This window comes from Macaca fascicularis, chromosome 3 (assembly GCF_037993035.2).
Source record: "Macaca fascicularis isolate 582-1 chromosome 3, T2T-MFA8v1.1".
NCBI classification, from domain to species: Eukaryota; Metazoa; Chordata; class Mammalia; order Primates; family Cercopithecidae; genus Macaca; species Macaca fascicularis.
In genome coordinates this window covers 29,193,521-29,214,836 of record NC_088377.1, presented here as the reverse complement: position 1 = coordinate 29,214,836, position 21,316 = coordinate 29,193,521, and the positions used below count along the sequence as shown (strand labels likewise).

The 21,316-nt window shown below is 36.1% G+C and overlaps 1 protein-coding gene across 2 annotated transcripts in view; it reads left to right on the top strand.

Moving 5' to 3' along the window:
* The window catches only part of CHODL (chondrolectin), a 459,390-nt gene that overhangs the window by 218,261 nt on the left and 219,813 nt on the right, over positions 1–21,316 (top strand). Inside the window, exon 4 of one of the 2 annotated variants that reach the window (XM_065541473.2) lies at positions 5,268–5,370. The exons of the other annotated variant lie outside the window; for it this stretch is intronic. Within the exon in view, the coding sequence (XP_065397545.1) occupies positions 5,329–5,370 (42 nt within the window). The 5' untranslated portion in view covers positions 5,268–5,328. The remainder of the gene's footprint in view (positions 1–5,267; positions 5,371–21,316) is intronic. 2 annotated transcript variants of the gene reach the window in all.

The following is a 21,316-nucleotide window of genomic DNA, read 5'->3' as shown; positions in this document are numbered from 1 at the left end:
AGTTAGATTGGTCGATTTTTCCAAGAAATCCTCCATGCCCATTATTTCACTCTTATTCCTTTGTTCTTTTGTCATGGGAATGCTTTTCTAAACTCAGTTCAACATTTCAGTTAACTCATACAGAGAAACCAACTCCTAGATGTTGTGTATTGTTCTAAACTCCAATGAGCATTATCTTGTTTAGTCTTCACAATAAACAGAAACTCTTAGAGGTTAGTTGCTCAAGTTCCTTTGGAACCCAGTCTCTTGATTCCAACTTTAATGCTTTCTCCACTCGTCTTAAGAGATAAGCGTAAAACGGCAAGGTCTGGGAAGGAGGAAGGCAGGCACATGTTAAGCTGGTAACGGCTGTTGCCCAAGTGCCTAATGAAAGATTTCATAGGAATGATCTCATAGTTATATGAGAGCAAGAGTGGGTCATGGCCAGCACTGGAGTATCTAAGAGCACTTAAAGGAGGGATAACCCACTTACTTCACCAGCGTCCTTGGGTTTGGCCTATGTCAGGATACAGGTGGGTCTGATTGCTTAGCTGTAGCAACTGGCTGACACCAGCTGGGGATAAGGGGGTGGGGACTGGCTCACTACAAAGAGATTCCCCAGCTGGAGCTGCTCTCAAGGGGAGGCGGTGTGGGGGCTTAGCTGCTGTGAACAACTGGGTGGCCAGTTGGTTGTGGTATGAGCTAGATTGAGAGAGATGTTATTTACGGGAGCCAGTTCCAGCTGGTAGTCATACAGGATGAGGCCACCCTGCAGAGACGGTTGCAGGCAGGGGTGGGAAAAGCGTGGGCCAGGGACCAGTGCTGAGCTTGAGTAACAAAAAGGATGTCGCGAACCCAATCAGGAATGAAGGGCAACTAAGTGACACATGTGTGGAGTTGTTGGCTGTGCATCTGGGTCCACTCTTGTCGGTAAAGAGGAGCCTGGCTGGGGCAGGTACGGTGCCTCATACTGTTCTGAGTTTGTCCCCTGGATTATCTTTGGCAAAAATGCTTTAACTTGTTCTCTCCCCTTAACTAATTACATTGGCAGGAGAGTCATAAGCAGGTTTTATAGCAGTATTTACCCTTTACCTTGTACATGACCTTCATATTTTTGATCTACAAAATATAAATATTTTTACATTCCACCTCTCTCATCCAGAAAATGTGAGGATCAGTAAAACAGTACACACATGACTTTCCTGGAAAGAATTGCTATGGAATATAAACACGTCTTGGAAAGGAGATGAAATGGCACAGTATATCTGATTTTCAAAGCGTGCAAAACTAGTGATTAGTTACAGTAAAAGACAAGGCAAGAGACAGTCCCTCTATGAGAATAACTTTGGTTATCTTACACTGTTTTTACAATGTATTTGTTTCCTATGTTGAAATTATTGGCCAGAGATTCAGACATGAGTGTTTTTTATTTCCTGCATTTCCAACTAAAACTCCTCATTTCTTTTTCTTTAAAAAAAAATTTTTTTTGCTGCAACGACAAAAAATGCTACCCATTTCTTTTTTAATTAACTTAGTTGCTAATGAGGAGATTCAAGACCTAAATGTTTAGAATATATTTTGGAAATCCTTCTAACCATGATAATAAAGATGTGGTCTCACTTGTTTGCCTACACACTCCTGGTATCCTATTCTTCCTTTGATTTTGAATGTTATATCCTGGTATAGATAGACCTGTCGGCATAACAGTGGTGGAGAAAAGGTAGGGCAAGATGCAAGTCATGAACTTTGACCTACAAGATGTAGAAATTCAGGTGAAATAAAAATTCTAAACTGGTTTATTTAGGATCATGTGCATAAGAAAACATAAAAATTGAGTATAATGAAATTTCTGCCTGATTCATGAGCGAATCCAAGGATGTTCTCAAGTGGGAGCATTTTGCTTTTTTGCTTTCCTGCCTGACTGAAAAGCAGAAGTTCTGAAGATGGGAAGTCTATGGATGGCACTTTTCTGGAACTGGCAGGGTGTGCCTGACATGGTGGGAAGGAAGGTAAAGAGTACGGCCAAATCCACTGAATCACTCCTTACCTCATTCTTTGATGATATCATGAAGCACTTTGCCAGTCTTTAGAAGTCCTGTTTGATTGAGTATTATCCTCCTAGAAAAGTCCATGCAGAACCGTAATGACATGGGAGTTTATTTGGTTAATCCGTAGAGGATGGTGGAGTTGCATTGTTTTATCAGAGATATGCCTTCTGCAGTCCCATCACTCATTGACCCAGAGAATTTCACAGTATTAAATAGAATACTTTACAAGCCAGAACTATGTGCATTTGCATTACTTAATTAATGTTGAGCAATCACAAGAGCTGTGACTATATCTTGGGACTTATACTTGCTTGACCTAGCCTGCACGCCAAAGTGATACCTTCCAGAACCAAAAGAACAAAATAATTGATGTTTCAATAGTTACAGAAAAAAATGATTCTCAGTTTTTAAGTAGCTGTGTTGTTCTTGATTCTGCTAATCAGGTTCAGAAGTACTGAGTTTTAGATTCAAAACACCTAGCAACACATTTTAAAAAACCAAAGATTTAAAAGTAGACATTTATGTTTCTTCTAAAAATTTATCGAATAAAATGCCAAAATATCAGACAGCCTGTGTCACTCCTGGTCACTTGGCTAGCTTAACCTTCTATATGAAACACATTAAACAATTTTAGTGGTATAAAGCATGTGCATACATTGTCATATTTTGCTCTGTGATTATTAAGAAAAATAGAATGATAGAGGAAAATACTTGATGTGGTAGAGTCCTTATGAAAATATTTCTTTTTCTTCGAAAGCCCCTCTGGCAGTCATCTTATTTTTATAGAAATGGCAGGTACCCATATTTTACAATAATTTTCTCAGAGAAGGAAATAAATAAATGTCCCTCTACTTCCTTGTTCTGTTTCAATATATATTTTTATAGCATTCTTAATTTTCAAGATATGATATAATTTTTTTAAAATTTTTATTTATTTTTGTTGCGTTAATTGGCATGTTGGCTAGGGCTGCCGTAACAAAATACCCCCAGCCTGGATGGCTTTAACAACAGAAATTTATTTTCTCACAGATCTGGGAGCTAGAAGGCTGCGATCAAAGTGTAGGCCGCGTTCATTTGATTCTGAGGCTTTCACTCTTTGACTCGAATGGGCTGCCTTCTCCCTTCATCTTCCACGGTCTTTCCTCACTCTCAGTGTGTGTGCGTCTGTGTCCACATTTCCTGTTCTTATAAGGACATGAGTCATATTGGACTAGGGCCTACCCTACAGACCCCATTTTAACTTAAATACCTCTTTAAATACCTTATCTCCGAATGCTATTACATTCTGACATACTGGGGGTTGGGACTTCAACATGTAAATTTTGGGTGATGCGATTCAGCCCCTAACGATTGGTTTATTTCCAGCCACTGTAATATAGGTTTGGTGAGGTAAAGGATTTATGTCTGTTTTTTTTCAGTTTTATATACTAAGCATCTGTATCAGTTCCTAGAACATAATAGACATGAAATTAATATTTGCTGAATGAATAGATCAATGAATCAGTCAATGGATAAAACCAGTAAGTTGAGTGACAAATACGTAAACCTCAGAGCTCTCTACATATAAGAGATGCCACATTTGCTACTAAAGATCATTTGAACTTGAATTAGTAAGATTTGAACAGTCTTAATTCTGCTTATTCTGGCATATGGGCATATCAGTAACATTTGTGGGTAACGTCTGTAATTAGAAATAAGTACCAAATAAAATGCATTAATAATTTCAGAATGAAGAATAAAAAGCACATCAACTGTGGAGGAGAGACAGAACAGTAGGGGTTCTTGCAAGCCAATAGAACTTTAAAGACAAAGATTTGTAATTAAAAATGAAGTGAATTTAATCTTTGCTGCTAATCACTCCTGCACTGTTAGCCTGTTTTCATCAAACTAATTGATGGCATATGGAACAGATGCATGGTGAGATTACAGCTCCACTTTATGGCAGAGTTATAACAAATGTGACTTTCCCTCTATTACGTGCATTAACATTCAGAAAATGCACTCCTTTGCTTTCTTCACATGCCAACATTGGTTCTTTTGTGCAAAGCTGATTAAAAGGAATCAAAGGATGTTTAATAGAAATGGAATCCATTTGATTCTCCTAAGTTGTTTCTGGAATGCTGACTATGTGCACTGTAATGTGGAGGATGCACATTCTTAACTTCAACTCCACGTGAAAGTTTGTAGACAAAGGTTAAACACAATCTTTACTTTTTTTTTTTGACATATTTCAAAATTCATTTTTGAAGTATGTGATAGTTAAAATAAAATTTTATAAAATTTGCCTCTTCTGTTTTTAGAAAGATGACTTAAGAAAGAAGCAAGTAATATCTTTAAAATTATCTGTCCAGGCTGGGCACAGTGGCTCATGTCTGTGATCCCAGTGCTTTGGGAGGCTGAGGTGGGAGGATTGCTGAAAGCCAGGAGTTTGAAACCAGCCTGGACAACATAGTGAGACCCCCATTGCTATGCAAAAAAAAAAAAAAAAAAAAAAATTAGCTGAGTGTGGTGGCACATGCCTCTCATTCTAGCTACTTGGGAGGCTGGGGTGGAAGGATCACTTGAGGCCAGGAATTTGAGGCTGCAGTGAGCCATGATGGTGCCACTGTACTCCAGCCTGTGTGGCAGAGTAAGACCCTGTCTCTAAAAAGTGATAATAACAATAAATAAAAAAATTCTGTCCAGAAATAACATGTCTTTTCATTAGTTTTTTTTTAATAGCAATCATTAAACGAAATAGGCATGGATCTAAATAATTGTCTTCTCATTATAGATTTCGGAGTCATTGACGGAAAGCAAAATACAAATTAATGATGATAATACTGCTCTATAGTTACATAGAAGAATCACATGTGAATGACTTAAACTTTGGCATGATTCATATATGTTACTTTTAACATAGATAATGAGCATTTCACCTTGAAATGAGTGCTAGGAAACAGGAACTTAGGCAAAGTGTGATGCCTTTTAATATTAACCACGTCTCTGTTCTTTTTAGCTTGCTTCTCAATTGTGTACCTTGATGTGACCCCCAAAGTGATTTCAGTTTGCTGTAGACTGAATGCTTGTAACCCTTCTCAAGTTCATATGTTGAAATTCTAACACCTAACGTGGTGGTACTAAGAGGTGGGGCTTTTGAGAGGTAATTAGATCATGAGAGTAGAGCCCTCATGAATGGGCTTAGTGCCCTTATAAGAAAATACAAGAGAGCTTGCTTCGTCTCTCTGTTCTCTACCAAAGGAGGATACAACAAGAAGGTGGCCATCTGCAGGCCAGGAGGTGTCCCCTCCCCAGAAACTGGATGAGCCAGCACGTTGATTCTGAACTTCTAGCCTCCAGAACTGTAAGAAATAAATTTCTATTGTTTAAGCCACCTGGTCATGACATACTGTTGTAGCAGCTCAAACTGACTAAGACACAGTTCCTTTAATTGGTATCAATACAAATACAACAATGAAAGAAACCTCATATTTCAGTATGAGCTTAAATGTCATCTCTTTGTTGGGAATTTTTTTGAACAAGTAAGTTAACTATCTCTCCCTATTTGTTATTCTCTATCACAGCACCTTATTATTTCCTTTAGTTCTTTCTTTCTTTCCCTCCCTCCCTCCCTCTCTCCCTCCCTCCCTCCATTCCCTCCTTCCTTCCTTCCTTCCTTCCTTCCTTCCTTCCTTCCTTCCTTCCTTCCTTCCTTCCTTCCTTCCTTCCTTCCTTCCTTCCTTCTCTTTCTTTCTCCCATCTGTGTAACTTATTATCTATTTTTACAAGTAAGTTTCATAAGATCAAGAACTAGGCTTGTTTTGCCAGGCACGGTGGCTCACGCCTGTAATCCCAGCATTTTGGGAGGCCAAGGTGGGTGGATCAGGAGTTTGAGACCAGCCTGATCAACATGGTGAAACCCCATCTCTACTAAAAATACAAAACATTAGGTGGGCATGATGGCAGGTGCCTGTAATCCCAGTTATTTTAGAGGCTGAGGCAGGAGAATCGCTTGAACCTGGGAGGTGGAAGTTGCAATGAACCGAGATCGCACCATTGCACTCTAGCCTGGGCAACAAGAGCAAAACTCATCTAAAAAAAATAAAATGAAAAAAAAAAACAAACTAGGTTTGTTAACTACTTTATCTCCAGTGGCTGGACAGTTACTACTGCATAATATACATCCAGCAAATATTTGCTGAATATTGTTGAATAAGTGATTTCAAAGCCACTTATTTAGCCCAGCCTGGTTTATAGACAGATATATGTTTTGTCAGTTAGGGTAAATAATAACTGGCATACCTGTTTTCCATGATAAAAATGAAAGTAGATTTTATAAATTCATTGTCTCTTTTTATTCCCTGAGCGTGGTCTGGTTTAGAATTGCACACGAAAAATTGTGAAGTGAGCTTAGCATCTTATGTTATCCATTATGCTTTCTCTTTCTCACTTTCTTTAATTTCTTAGAGTTCTTATGGCCTCTTTAATTTTTTTCTAATCAAAGAAAATGAGGTGAGAAGTCACTTTCACATGGGTATGAATGAACCAATATCATCTCTCCTAAAGCAATACTATTTATAGGAATCTCAGTTTTAAATAACATGAGTGATAATAATTCATGAATCAGTCAGACTCTAGGCAATGTGTTAAACACAGATATTGAGGTGGGGGGTGTACAAATTCCTACTTTAATTTATGGCATTAGAATGACACCTTGCTTGCAGCCAGACACTTTGGCCACATGTCTGACATTGTTTGAATATATTATGAAACCAGATTAAACAATCCGGTATATATTTTAAATTGTTTAGAAACAGAAGAATGAAATGAGTTTCATTGAAGACAGAGAGATATGTTATGAAAACATAAACATTTTGAAACTTGAATCAAAATAGTAACCTTTACTTGTTTTTATGTGCAAAAAGACAACAATTTAGGAAACTTTGTATATATTTAACATGTATAAGGGATATTTTATCTATCTGTAAATTTAACTAAGTCTCTGTCTGATTGTTTATTTCTACTCATCTGGAATCTGGAACCTTCCTGTTTTGGGGGGAGCCTCAGGTAGGCTCCACTTCCCACAAAGAGACAAAGGAGGCAGATATTCCTCTCTCAATGCCCTAGCAGCTAGGGCTCAGGTAACTGAGTTAGCCTCAAGCAAATGAATGTTCAAGCCCAGGACATTGAATCTTATCATTAATTAAAAGATTTTCAAGTTAGTGGGCACTATGGAGTAAAGTCCAGGCGTGCAGCAGTGCTAGTGAGAAAAACAGGAAGTGTCCTGTGATAGCATTGCAGTCACATCATCTCTGGGACATGACCTGGCTGTGTTATTAGCTTTTAGCCTCTCTTGGATCCTGGGGCTTTGTGGGAGGCTTCTCTAGCCCCCTTGTCAATTATGTAAGGTACTGGAGATCTGTGGCAAGCAGGCCTCTAACATAGCCCCTGGTGATCTCTCCCTGCTGATTCTTGTGCCCTCGAGTAATCTTCTCTCTTTGAATGTGGGCTGGACCTAATGGCTCACTTCTAACAAATAGAATATGGCAAAAGTGATGAGATGTTACTGTTGAGATTAGGCTACACAGAGACCGTGACTTCTGTCATCGGTGTACGCATTCTCTTGCCTGCCCTGAGAAAAGCCAAATGACATTTTGTAAATGACCTTACAGAGACCTGCATGGCAAGGAACTACCTGGTTGGTAGTCCATGTCTGGACAACAAGCAGCATGGACCAGAGGTGTGTTAACTCATGTGAGTAAGCTTGAAAACAGATCCTCCTTCAGGTGAGGCTGGAGGCTGGCTAGACCTGCTTGGAGTCTTGTGAGACCTCTAGCCAGAAACCCCCAGCTGAGCCATTACCCACAGAAACTGATGTCATTACCCACAGAAACCGTGACATATTATATCTGCTCATTGTTTTCCATTGTTAAGCTTTGGATAATCTGTTACATAGAAACACATAACTAACTAAGTGTCCTTCCAGAAAATCCCTCTTCTGTTTAAGTAAACTGGATTAGGCTTCTGTTGGCTGCAATGAAGAATGCAGAAATTGTTACCAGGAATAGAAATGGATGTGATCTGATATAGTAGGACTGAAGACAGTGGAAATCTCTTGAGGATTCTGGAAAAAAAATCCTGAAATTTATTGTATTCAATAATAAGACACTTATTTAAAATTTTAATCTGTGGTCAATTTATAATAAAGTACCCTTTGAAGGCAAAATTTTGGTAAATCCAATGTTTGCTACCTTAGGAAAATAGTAGAGGTATGTGGGATTTAAGGTCATGTAGCGGGGTGGCTTTTTCTAATAGTACTGGGCAGATCAGAGGAGAATAACCAAGGGTAAGTTTCTAGATTTTCAGCAAGGCATAAATGTTTTATTACTTGGCCAAAGATTCAACAACTGTTTGAAGTCATAGGGCTGAGTCAGTCAAGAACCCAATGAATAGTTTGACCTAATTAGTTACTAAATTAGAATACAGTCAAAATTTTAGTTCAAATGTCTCTTATATGAAAATGGAAACTCAGAATTGGGCTGGCAATATCTAGGAGAATAAGAAGCCCCAGTGAAGCTGAAACTGCCAATACCACTGAACTTCTCATGGCAACCAATGCAGACCCACTTCCCCTATCTGGAAAAGTTGTTCTCTCTTTGCATAAAGATGCCGTAAGTCTTTAACCTGTGGGAAATTCCTTACTAAGGCAACTTACCTCGTTTTCACTCTGAAAATACCTTTAATTGTTTACTTAGTTAGCTTATTGGAACCTATATTGGCCCATATTTAATAAAAAGAGATGTCAGAAATTCCTTGGTAATTATAGAGAAGAAGAAGCTAAAGAAGGCTTCAGAAATTGGGGTGATTTTACCTAACATGACCCAGTTGGGGCAGGATATACTTTATTTGCCAAAATCATGAAAAATAGATTTTTTTAGGGTGAGAAAAATGCTATTGCATTGCCCTTGGAAAGGGGTTTTGGAGATTGCTCTCTGTAGATCGGCATACTATTAAATGCTGCAGGTACAACTGGTTCCTGGGTTGCAGTGGGGATGGTTGAATGCTGGAGAGGCAGAGGCCAGGCTTACTTGCATCTTGTATTAGGTAGAGGGGGATAAAATAGCTGGTCAGTCCACTAAGATTCTACTCCAGGCCCAATAAATTACACTGTTAGAGAATCTATAGCCTTTTTCCTAATTATCAAATGGATCGATCCAATGACTCAGCATCTATGAATGAAGAGAGTTCAAAGTACCTTTGAGAAAAAACAAGCATATGCTGTGAACCTTCATTCTAGGATTTTCAAATTATTCTATTTCTACTTGCCATCACAGTTGTGTCATTTATATGATTATTTGGTACTGCCAAATAATAGTGAATAGACACTAATTTACAATGTTACTGTGGATCACCAGTCATGGGCTTATGGCGAGTGAGCTGATAAACAGAATTCCAACCAGGTAGGGGAAAATTGGGAAGATGTTAGTAAAGGATAAAAGATTTAGTTAGAGAGGAGAAATAAGGTCAAGATATATATTGTACAACATGGTAACTGTGGTTAATAACAATGAATTGAATACTTAAAAATTGCTAGGAGAGTAGATCTTAGGTGTTCACACTCCAAAAATGATAAGTATATGAAATAATGCATATTTTAATTAGCTGTATTTACCCATTATTAATATATACATGTTTCAATATACATATAAATGTATACAATTTTTATCATTTAAAAACATTTTAAAAATACCATTAAGAAGTTAAGAAAATATAGAATGCATACAATAAAGTTATAAAGGGGAGAAAATAGATTTTTGACCCAAACAATGCTGAATCACTAGAGAATCATTAGAGATTAGTGCCACAATACAATATTTGAAAGATTCGGGGGAATTGATTGCTACTCCATTCTCATTTATCTCTCCAATATGGCTGGTGCTGAAGATAGATGACTTCAGGATAATGACAGGTGGTTACCTCAAATGAAACTGCTGTTTCAAATGTGATCCCCTTACTGGAGCAAATCAATGTACCCTAACATCTGGTGTGCAATTACTTATTTGAAAATATGTTTCTCTTCTTCTTTCCACTGAACAGAAGATACCAGAACTTTTAAAAGCTAGCACTGTCTCTCCAAACTGTGGCCCAGAATTCCATCAACATGTAATTACACTCTATTGTCTACCTTGTGCTGATAGAACCTGGAAAGCAGTTCTCTTAAAGGTGATGGCATGACATTTGCATGGCATTCATTCACTTGAAAATAGCTATTGAGTGCTTATTTTGTGTTAGTGTCCTTTTTAGTGTTTAAAATGTAGCAGTGAACAAAAGGGAACAAATTCCTGTTCTTATAAGCTTACATCATGGAAGGGAGAGAATAAGTATAAACAAGCATGTGTGTGCATCACATATTAAATTCTGATGAATGCTATGCAAAAAAAAAAAAAAAAAAAAAAAAGAAAAGAAAAGAGGCCGGGCGCTGTGGCTCAAGCCTGTAATCCCAGCACTTTGGGAGGCCGAGGCGGGTGGATCACGAGGTCAGGAGATCGAGACCATCCTGGCTAACATGGTGAAACCCCGTCTCTACTAAAAATACAAAAACTAGCCGGGCGTGGTGGCGGGCGCCTGTAGTCCCAGCTACTCGGAGGCTGAGGCAGGAGAATGGCGTGAACCCGGGAGGCGGAGCTTGCGGAGCTTGCAGTGAGCCGAGATGGCGCCACTGCACTCCAGCCTGGGTGACACAGTGCGAGACTCCGTCTCAAAAAAAAAAAAAAAAAAAAGGAAAAGAAAAAAAGAAAAAAGAAAAAAAACAGGAGTAAACGAGGTCAGAGGATGATACTTAATATTGGGGGTTAGGAAAGGCTGAACTGACAGGGTGATATACCAATGGAGACCTGATGGAGCAGAGAAAATGTAACACAAAATATTTTGGACAAGAAAGTTCAAAATTTAAGGAATAGGTAATGCAAAGACCATAAAAGCAGTGACCTGCATTTCAATGTGAACACAGCAGCTGGTACACTGTGAGTGAGGTGGGGATAAGGACAGAGGCAGGAGATCATTTGGGTCATTGTAGTCTATCTCTGAGTGAACTGGGAAATGGATGGTTTTGTGCAGAAGTTTGACATTATCTGATATACATTTTAAAAGAACCATTTATTTCTTGTTTTCTTCGGGTGGTATCAAAACTGATTCCTCCCATAGCATCCTGCCACAAAATAATATTGCAACTTTAATTAATATCAATGTTTGGATTTACTTATGGTAAGATACCACTGGGTGACAGTCCTGTGACCTCTGACTGCAGGAACCAAATCATTATCACTTAGAGAATGAGTGGAACGTAGTAGTTTACACCCAGCAGCAGAAATGTGGGAGTGACAGCCCATTTGCATTTTTCAGTTGTCAAAGTTATTTTATGGGTATAGCAGGGTATAGCCTTGGATCTGGATAACTCTATGTTTCTGAAGAACTTGTGAGACAGAACCGTTGAGAACATATTTACATGAGGGATCATTAAAATATCTGGGAAAGAGCTCAACATAAAGGAAAAGAAACAAGATGCACACATACAATGTGACTTCAAAGACCTCTCATTTAAAATAACACAGCTTAAGTTCGGCTGACATAGTCTGTACTATGTTCTCACAAAAATGCTTAAAAAAATAGAAAAAAGAAAAAACCTTATAACATCTTAACATAAGTTTGAGCATCAACCTAATTTCAGAATCTGAAAGGAATTTCCACTGACTCTAAGGTATATAAAATTGAATTGAGAACCCTATGAGTGGCCCATCCAATGACTTGGCAAACTTGCCCACTGTTTCTCTTGTCGTTCACATTATGACTGTGCTTTATTCTGGGAATGCCTATGCTTCTCAGCCACGTGTAGGAAAGCACGGTACAGTCAGGATGAAGGTGTTCTATTCTTATAAGATGATTTCTATAATATGTAATAATGGAAATGTTAGGAAACAAAAGTTGTTGCAATATGTCATGCAAACTTTGCCTCCTTGGCACCTTGAAATCTGTTAAAAAACATAAGAGTTTCTCTTCTCTGTGCACCGGGTGACCTGAAATACATAGTAATTGATGTCATCATCTTGAATATAAAAGACAAAGTGTGGTGCAAGTGTAGCCCTTCAAAGTCACTACCACTTGTCAGGCAGCAGGGCTTGGGAAGTCTTCCAGAAGCCACAGAATATGGACTAAGATTTATGGAAAAGGATTTACTGGGGAAAGTCTACCAATTAAGAGCCAATAAGAAGGAAAGAAGCATATAGTGCCTGCATTTTCTTCGTGTCATGGAGTTAATGCCATGGCCTGGGTGGTCTAATACAAATGGAATGTATTTGCATTAGCGTGGTGGGTCTCCATTCTCCTGTGATTCTTTCTTCTATTGAGTAAGTGTAAGAACAACAATGGTCAGTGGGCCTACAATAGACTACTGGGTCACCAGGCAATCTGAATTTAGAAGACAGCTTTCTGTATAAATTGTCTGGGTAATCTTGAAGCCCAGTACTTAGATACTATGTGAGGTCTGTAGGAGACCGAAGTCCTGTCTCCAGGGAGGAAAAAACCACCAGTAACATGAAAATTTGAGTTTAGGTATATTCTCTTTGACTAGAGAGGGAGAGAAAGCCTCAGCTGGCTACTTGTGTAGGCATTTTAGAGAGACCTGGTTGCTGTACCACAGTACATCATCTCAGATGAGAGAAACAGTTATCAGACTCCCAATGCGTGACTCCAGACCTCTTTTTGCCCACTGCTATTGGATTGCAGAGAACCATAAGTTCTATTCAGACCTTTGCAACATTTCAGGGAGAGAGGTCTTACTAGCAGAAGATTGAAAAATCAGTTTTGTTTTTAGATGAACCTTTATATATGTCTGTATGTTTACTATTTTCTGTGTTCCTTATTTCCTTGTGTAGACCCATTTTTCCATTTAGTATCACTTTTCCTTTTTCCTGAAGGACTTTTTTTGTTTTGAAAGATAATTTGGCTGGGTATAGAACACTAGGTGGTGAGTTTTTTTTCCTTCAGTATTTTAAATACATTCTATCGCTTGCTTGCATTGTTTTTGATAAGAAATCTATTTTCATTCTTACCTTTGTTTCCCTACACATAATGTTTTTTTCTCTTTTTTTTTTTAACTAATATTATGCTTTAATAAATAATACATAATTCAATTGGCAACAAAAACCACAATCCATTTTCATTTTATTTCTAATAAAGTCTAAAAACTTTTCTAAGCACAGTTTTTGGCACATCATAAGCTCTCAATAAAGAAATATGGAGTATTACTAATATCCTTATGTTATCATTATTACCTTTCATCATTTTACCTAATATTTTTAAAATTTATTGTACATAAGAAAGATTCTCACACTCCTGTTAATCTACATGCCTTTTGCATGTCTGTTTAAATTTTTGAGAAATCTTTTTTTTTTTTTTTTTTTCCTCTGCTTTTAAGACTTCCTCTCTATAACTGGTTTTAAGAAATTTGATCATCATCTGCCTTGGTGTAGTTTTCTTGGTATTTCTTGTGCTTGAAGTTTGTTGAGCTTTTAGGATCAATAAATTTGCAGTTTTCCTCAAATTTGGAAAATTTTAGGCCACTGTTTCTTCAAACAGTTTTTTCTTTTCCCTCACTTCTCCTTTGGGTACTTCAATTTCATATATACTCATCTGCTTGAAGTTGTCCCACAGTTTGTTAATGCTGTATTACTTCTTCTTTTTCAGTCTTTTTCAGTTTGTGTTTCCATTTTAGACAGTTTCTAGTGCTATGTTTTCATATTTGCTGATCTTTATTCTTTGAAACCTAATCTGCTATTAATTTTGTTCAGTGCATTTTAAATCGCAGATGTTAAAATTTTATCTTGAAAATTCAATTTGGATCTTCTTTTTCTTCGATGTCTTTACCTAACATGCTCAATCTTTTCTTTATTTTCTTGAATATATGGAATTGTGGTGTGTTTTAATGTCCTTATGTACAAATTGTAGCATCTGTGACATTTTTGATTTGTTTCTATTGATTGATTTCTTTCTCCTCATCCAAGATCATATTTTCCACCTTTGCATATTTGGTAATTATTACTAATTATTACTTGGCTGACAGACATTATACATTTTATCTTGATTATTTTTATATTCCTACAAATATTCTTGACCTTTATTCTGGGATGTAGTTACATTACTTGGAAACTTTTATCAGAGTCTTGCTTTTGAGCTTTGTTAGGTAAGATCATAGAAACCTGTAGTCTGGGGCTAATTATCCTTTATTACTAAGGCAATACCTTTCTGAGTACTCTACCTAATGACCTGTGAATTCTGAGATTTTTTTCAGTCTGGCTAGTAGGAGCACAAACTATTCCTGGTTATGTGTCAGCCCTGGGAATATTATTTGTAATCGTTTTGGCATTTTCTCCTTGACTTTGTGTAGTTTCCTCACACACATGCAAAGATTAACACTCTGCTGAGGTTAATCTCTGCTGAGGCTCAAGTTATATCCTCTGCATATTTCAGGGGCTTGCTCTTTGTCCAGGACTCTATGCTCCGGCACTCTGCCCTATGAACTCTAGCCACCTTGGCCTCCTTGGACTCCTAACTCAGTTCAACTCAGGAAGACCACTGGGTTCTGCCTGAGTTTCCTTTCCCTGCACTGTGGCCTGGAAGCTCTGCCTAGGCACTAGAGTGGGACAGCGATAGGTCTTCCCTTGTTTAGTTTCACTTTATCAGAAATCACAGTCTTCTTTCCATCTTGATTGAAAACAGTTCTGTTATATATATTATCATGAAGAAAAATTTAAGGCAATATCTGAAAGCTTTTCTAATTTTTGTCTGTTACCTGATGTTATAATTGTAAAAATAAACTCTTTTTTTGATTTGGCAGATATGAGTGACTTCAGTAAAATTTCCATAAAATAATTAGAATGTTAATATTAGCCAGGAAACTGGCTAGAGTTCTATTGCAAAGATTTTACTATTTGTGGCAGCTTGAATAGCATTGCCCTGCTGTATTCAATTATTACCAATAATATTTTATCCATGCAGATTTTGTACCTATTTTAATATCTAAAACTAAAACTAAACCACACCTAAAACTAAAACAATTTTGAAGACGCTGGTATCTAGAAGGTTACTGTGCCCAATAAAGGTATGAAGAATTCTGGTAGCATTACCTTCTGGAGATTTTAGATTTCCCTATATAACATATTTTCACAATATCAGATTATGGGAATGAGTAAGAATTATATTTTAACTCCAACAGACCTACATTGGATTAAATCCTGCTAGTTCTGATATTAATAATTAGAAAACTTATACATGAATCTATCCTATGTCTTAGAAGGAGATTTAATTGGCACTCAAGTAAACAGAAAGTTGGGCTAAGTGAAATGTATGTACTCTGACTTTTAAAAAATTTTAGATATGGAAAATTCTTATTTTGTTAGCAGGAGTAGATAATGTAAATGGAAGAACTCTCAAAAGTCTTCTAAAATGAAGATGGGATAGATCCTAAAATGGTAGAGTAAGAACAATCTTTTCAAATTATCCATAGCAGGAGACAGAAAAAATTATTAGAATACTACCATCTTTTATAGCACTATGAAGTTCTGGCCTCTATTAAATAGAAACAGAAAGTCATTAGGAAGACAGAGGTTGAGATGGAAAGGTAACATAATGATAGAAGTAATAATGAGAAGTATTAAGTGTATAGTGAAAGGTAGAGTTAATACCATAAAAGGATTAAATCCGTGATGGAGGATCACTTGCAGAAGCTCTCTAAGATCAGAGAGAATAAAGAGAGACTAATAAAAAGAATAAATGAGTAGATAATACATATAGAGGAAACGAACTTGTAGAATGTTTGACAGTTGTAGGGTATCTGACATAAACATTAGAACACTTAGCAGCAATAACCAGTCTGAAAAGAGGGAAATATACAAACTTAAAAAAAAATCAGTATACAGATTTAAAATTTTCCTCTCATTTATGCAAAATCAGTCCTACAAGTCCACACCTAGATTTAGCTTTACAAATATTTTTCTTAATCAGAAAAACATCTGGTACTTTCTCTGTTGGTGAAAAGTTTACTAAGTTGCTTCCAAAAGAATGATTTTTTTAAGAAAAGACTAGCCTCAGACTTCTCTTTAGTACTAAATGTCATGATGAAATGACATTAAAATGGAGAATTTTGAGAGAAGAAATTTGAAATGCTAAATTGTGCATTTCCCCAAGTTGTCTTTTATGTTTCTGAGCAGTAGAAAGACATTCCTAATATATAAGAGCTCAGAAGATATATTCCACATGTAAATCAAACAAAAGTAGACAATAAATTAACCTCAGGCATTTGAATGATCACCAAAAGTTATAAATTCAAGAGAAGTGGTAATTATGAAAGACATTGATTATGAATGATTTTTTACACAATTTAACATGAATTCAGGAATCCAGTTAACTATAGCTTTAGTTGGACTCCATATCATCATGGTTAAAGTCGTTTCTGAGATAGTTTGCTGAACTTTTCTTTTTTTCTTTCACTGTATTTCCATTGACAATGACAAGTGTTTCTTATGCTTTATTGTTGAAACTAAGTTAGATAGAAACTCTTCCCATATTTGATGACAACTTAAAATAAGCGGGAAAAATACTTGCCAACAATGACTAAATTACTTGCACTTGGAAAATTACTAAACACATACGTCAGAGTAGAGGTGCATAGAACACTTAAGGGCCACTAGATATGAGTGGATAGTTTCTGTATCATTAAAAATCAAGTAAAATGACTTGATGTAAGATTTGGGGTATTTTAGATTTTGGGAATGCCTGACAAATAATCTAGTGGCAAGCATCAATTGTAAATCCCTTTTCAATGTCATCTTACATGCAGAATTTTTGAATATTTCATCCATGGTACTTAAAAATAAGAATCTAAAATATGATCCCAGATATGTAAACAAAATATGCTTGGATAAAAAGACGATAAGGACATACCTAGATAGAGTTCATGGGGATTGCAAGATTACTTTCTTCTTATGAACTGATGGTCCAAACTGAAATTTTCATTCATACTTTGTCCCATTTTGGGATGGAAACTATTTAGTGATAATTCTGAATTGAGGGGTTCTTAATGGTCAGAATTTATGCTGCCTCAATGTCAAGTCTGTACTAACTCCTCTGTGTTAATACACTGCAAATAAATCTGAGAGATATATATCTATTATTTATCAACTCAGATATTTGTTTATTAAGCTTGCTATTCTAATCTTTTAGGAAGAAATCTATTTTGATATTTCATGAGAATGTAATAGAAAGTGTTAAGTTTGCAGTTTTAGTAGTCAGGGGTAGGGATCATGGTAGGGAGTGAAGGCCTTAAGGTCAAAGAGTCATATAGGAAATGATGGAGCTTCCATGCAGTTCTCTCCATCTTGTATGAGATCTTGCACATCATGGATAAAAACATTAGACATCATGTGTGAAATGTGTTCATTGCCTATTCCTACCTCTCTTCAATGGATCTTAGAATATTTGACCTGAATTTCTTATTTGGGAACCCTTTTATACTTTTCTCTATATTCTTAACCTAAATCTAGAAATATTGACCAACTTTTCATTCGACATCTAAGGAACTCTAGAACCTTGAACTTGCTTCGACAATATGGCTTCTGGTTCTAATTTGGGGCTCCTTAGAGATCCTGAATAGAAGTTGCTCCCTCTCTTCTGTTACTTATTGGAAAAACCTAACCCCTAATCCTTACGTAACTCATCTTGATGCTACCAAAACCTCAACTCTGGCACCATGCCTTTTTTAAAAAAATTAAATAAAAGTTAAAATAACAATTAAAGCCTTTGCGGATTACCCTTTAAGAGATTTATGGATTGCTATTTTTTTCTGTTTAACTCCAATAAAAGGAATTTGACATTTATATAGCTATTAGTTTTCATTTAACACATGTTGAGACTTTAATTAATCCTTATTGGTTCTTGCTGAGCCTCCAAACATGGACTAAGTTCACGGGATAGCTTTTTACAGATGGATAACATCACATAAATAAGAATGTAACTTCACTCAGAAAATTCTTTCAAAAGAAATATGTTATTTAACTATTCAAACCTCTTATAATAATTGAGTCTTATGATTTATTTGTTAAAGGCCCTATTTATCTTTGCTCATGAAATAAAATATTCAAAAACAGATTACAAAGGAGCATGGTCATGCAAACTTTAGTAAAAGACTCAGAACACTTTATGTCCACTACATGTGGACCATTCTTTCTGCATGTGAACTGCCCTTTCCTGCATCCACAGCTCTTACCCCTTCACTCTGTATTATCTTTACAAAAGAGAAGGAGACGACATACCAAATTAATTTAAGTAAAGGTCTGCATTACAACTGAAAGCCATTAACTGGCAGCCGCTCACCAAAGTACAGGCAAAAATCAATTTTAATTAGTATTTTTGGCTTTAATGAAAAGTGATTACAAAATTGGCATTTTAGCTAATACTGTTGAGATTTATGGTGAGCTGATGCTAATTAATTTTCTGTTGAATTGCTGTGGGCCTTAGTGTCGTCAATAAAATGGTGTATTTGCTGATACCAGGGCTGCATCAGCAGTTCAGTTTTGTAACAAAAGGCTTCTTAATGGTTTACAGGTGTATTTCACATTATTGCTCTAAGCTACAGTGCATTATTTTTTTTCCATAAAAAGACTGTTATAGGCAATCAAATTTCATATCATTTTATTAATTGAGACCATATTATTTTAATGTATCTTGAGTGTTATCCACAGGACTCTTTATTTCAAATATAACTTTCTTTTGTCTACTTGCAAGTGGTAAGAAAATTAGATGATATACTTTAATTAGAGAATATTTAATGACTGATTTCTCTTTATTTCTTCACTTTTCCTCTTCCCTTGATTATATTGGTAATAAATTGACTTCTGAACCTAGTTACATGCTTTAGATCCATTTTGAGGCAGGAAATAAAAAAGAATTAAGCTTTACGATTTACTCTTGTCATATGATTTGAGTTTTAAATGCTCTTTAGCTTGCTTTAATTGTGATTATTTCCTCCTTTTTTTAGAAAAGTAAAACAGTTCTTACTGAAGACCTTAAAAATTATATGATGTAGGCTGAAAATTTGTATCCTGGCTTTGATTTTGTTGGACCTATGAAAGTCATTTTGTTCATTTGTTAATGGCATTATTGGCTGTCATAGACAGACACAAGGTGGCGTTATCTACACTCAAAAGGATGGCCTATGGAGAAAGAGTGTTGGAATCTTGACTGACTGTATTTGGCTTTGGGGACTTGGGTAAGTTACTTAACCTCTCCAAGCTTCTGTTTTCTCAACTGTGTGATGAAAATCACTATGCCCATGTCAAAATATATTTTGAGCATTAAAATTAAAAATGACTTAAAGCAAAACATTCAACAAACAATAGCCATTTTACTTTTGAAATGAAAGCCATTTTATTTTGAAATGATGTTTTGTTAAACATCGTTTTATTACCTACTGAAATATATATATAATTGGGTTACAAATTTTTATAATATTTAGGATCCAAGTCATGCAAATGTATTTTGTGATCATACAAGTCTAAGCGTAATGTATGATTAAATCATTAATTAGTAAAACCAAAATGATAGAAAATATAAACTAAGAACTATAGAGTCTTAGAATTTTATAGTAGACTCAATGGAATAGGCTCAATTTAAAATAACTGAGATGTCTAGTTTTTTTTTTTAATAAGTACATAGAGGCTCATATTAAAAGTTAAATGACTTGATTAATAAATTACAGTGAGTCTTAGGAAGGGCCTGATCAATTCTACTCTGGTGGCAAATTTTATGACTTTTTTATGTGTTAAAGGGAGCCAACATCAAATTGATCCACTAGAGATTAGTAATAACTATATGAGAAAGCTTTTCTAGTCCAGATTTAGGATGATATAACATGGGAAACTGAATATATTTTTTTAAAAAATTTTTAGGTAGAATTTGGAGAGGTGAAAAAAATCTTGCTTCTTCTCATTGTTGCCTAAAACATTGAACAGCTTATCACATGAACTAATGAACAGTGTCCTATGGACTTTTAGAAAGTATACACTTCAAAATCCCACTTAAAATTAAAAAACAAAAAACAAACTATAAATATTCCACTGAAAAGACTCTGGGAATATTTTCTGTTTAAAAATTTTTAATTTTATTATTTTAGAAGGAGAGACAATTTGTTTTCCAGGAGCACAGCACAGATTTAAATACACATTTGCTAATCAGGTCTTGGATGAATGGACCCCCCTCTCCCCACCTTCTTCCACAGGCCTTCTTACAGCCTGATTGAGATGGCTCCATGTTGGGGCCCACAAAATGTATAAAATACATCCTCATACCTCAGAGCTATGGCAATAAGAGACATGCTTGATTTTCATTGTCCAGGTACAATAGAATTATAGAATTATAAATCAGAAAGAAGCCTTAGGGAATATTTATTCTAAAATTCTCATTTTGTAGATAAGGAACTTAAAGCACAGAGGAGTTATAAAACTTGCCCTTGTCACCCAGCTAGTGTGCAGCAGATCTGGGAACTACAGTTCAGGTGCTCTAAATCATCGCTTGGTGATCTTTTCTTTATTCGATATATCCAATGGTTTAGAAATAAGTTAACCATTTTGTTCCAAATGTGCTTCATTTTATGTTTCTCACATTACTTGATGTGCATAAACTTTCAGGTAAAAGATTTTAAGAGAGACATTCTCTTGGGCAGACGGTGAAAGAATAGAGGTACATATCTTGGGTAGTTGCTAGGACATGAATATGCAGAATTGTTGAATTTTCAATCAGCTTTGGTCATTACTTAGTCTTCACCTTTGTATGTCCAGAACACTTGATTTTGGGACTGTATTTAGGAATGGTCAAGTTCTGGCCATTTTTTTTGTTGTTGTTGTCAACTAATTCAAAATACCTTTGTGCAAAATGACAATATTGAACTACAGTGAGAAATTTAACTTCTGACTGAATGAATTATTCTTTGCTGTTCTGGAGAAAAGTCTACATTAGGAAGACAAATTATAACTGCAAGATTGCTAATGAATCACAGACACAGAGAAGGGAAATTGGTTGTATGCTCTTAATGATCCTGGTCAGCAAGATGATTGCCAGATGAATCTATCTCTACTATAAGAGTGCATTGGCCTAGAATACCAGAATACTCATTGCAGGGCTAGCCTCAAGGGTGTGCAACCTGTGCAGTCACACTGGGCCAACACACAGAAGGAACCCACTCTTGGTTTAATGCTGTGCTG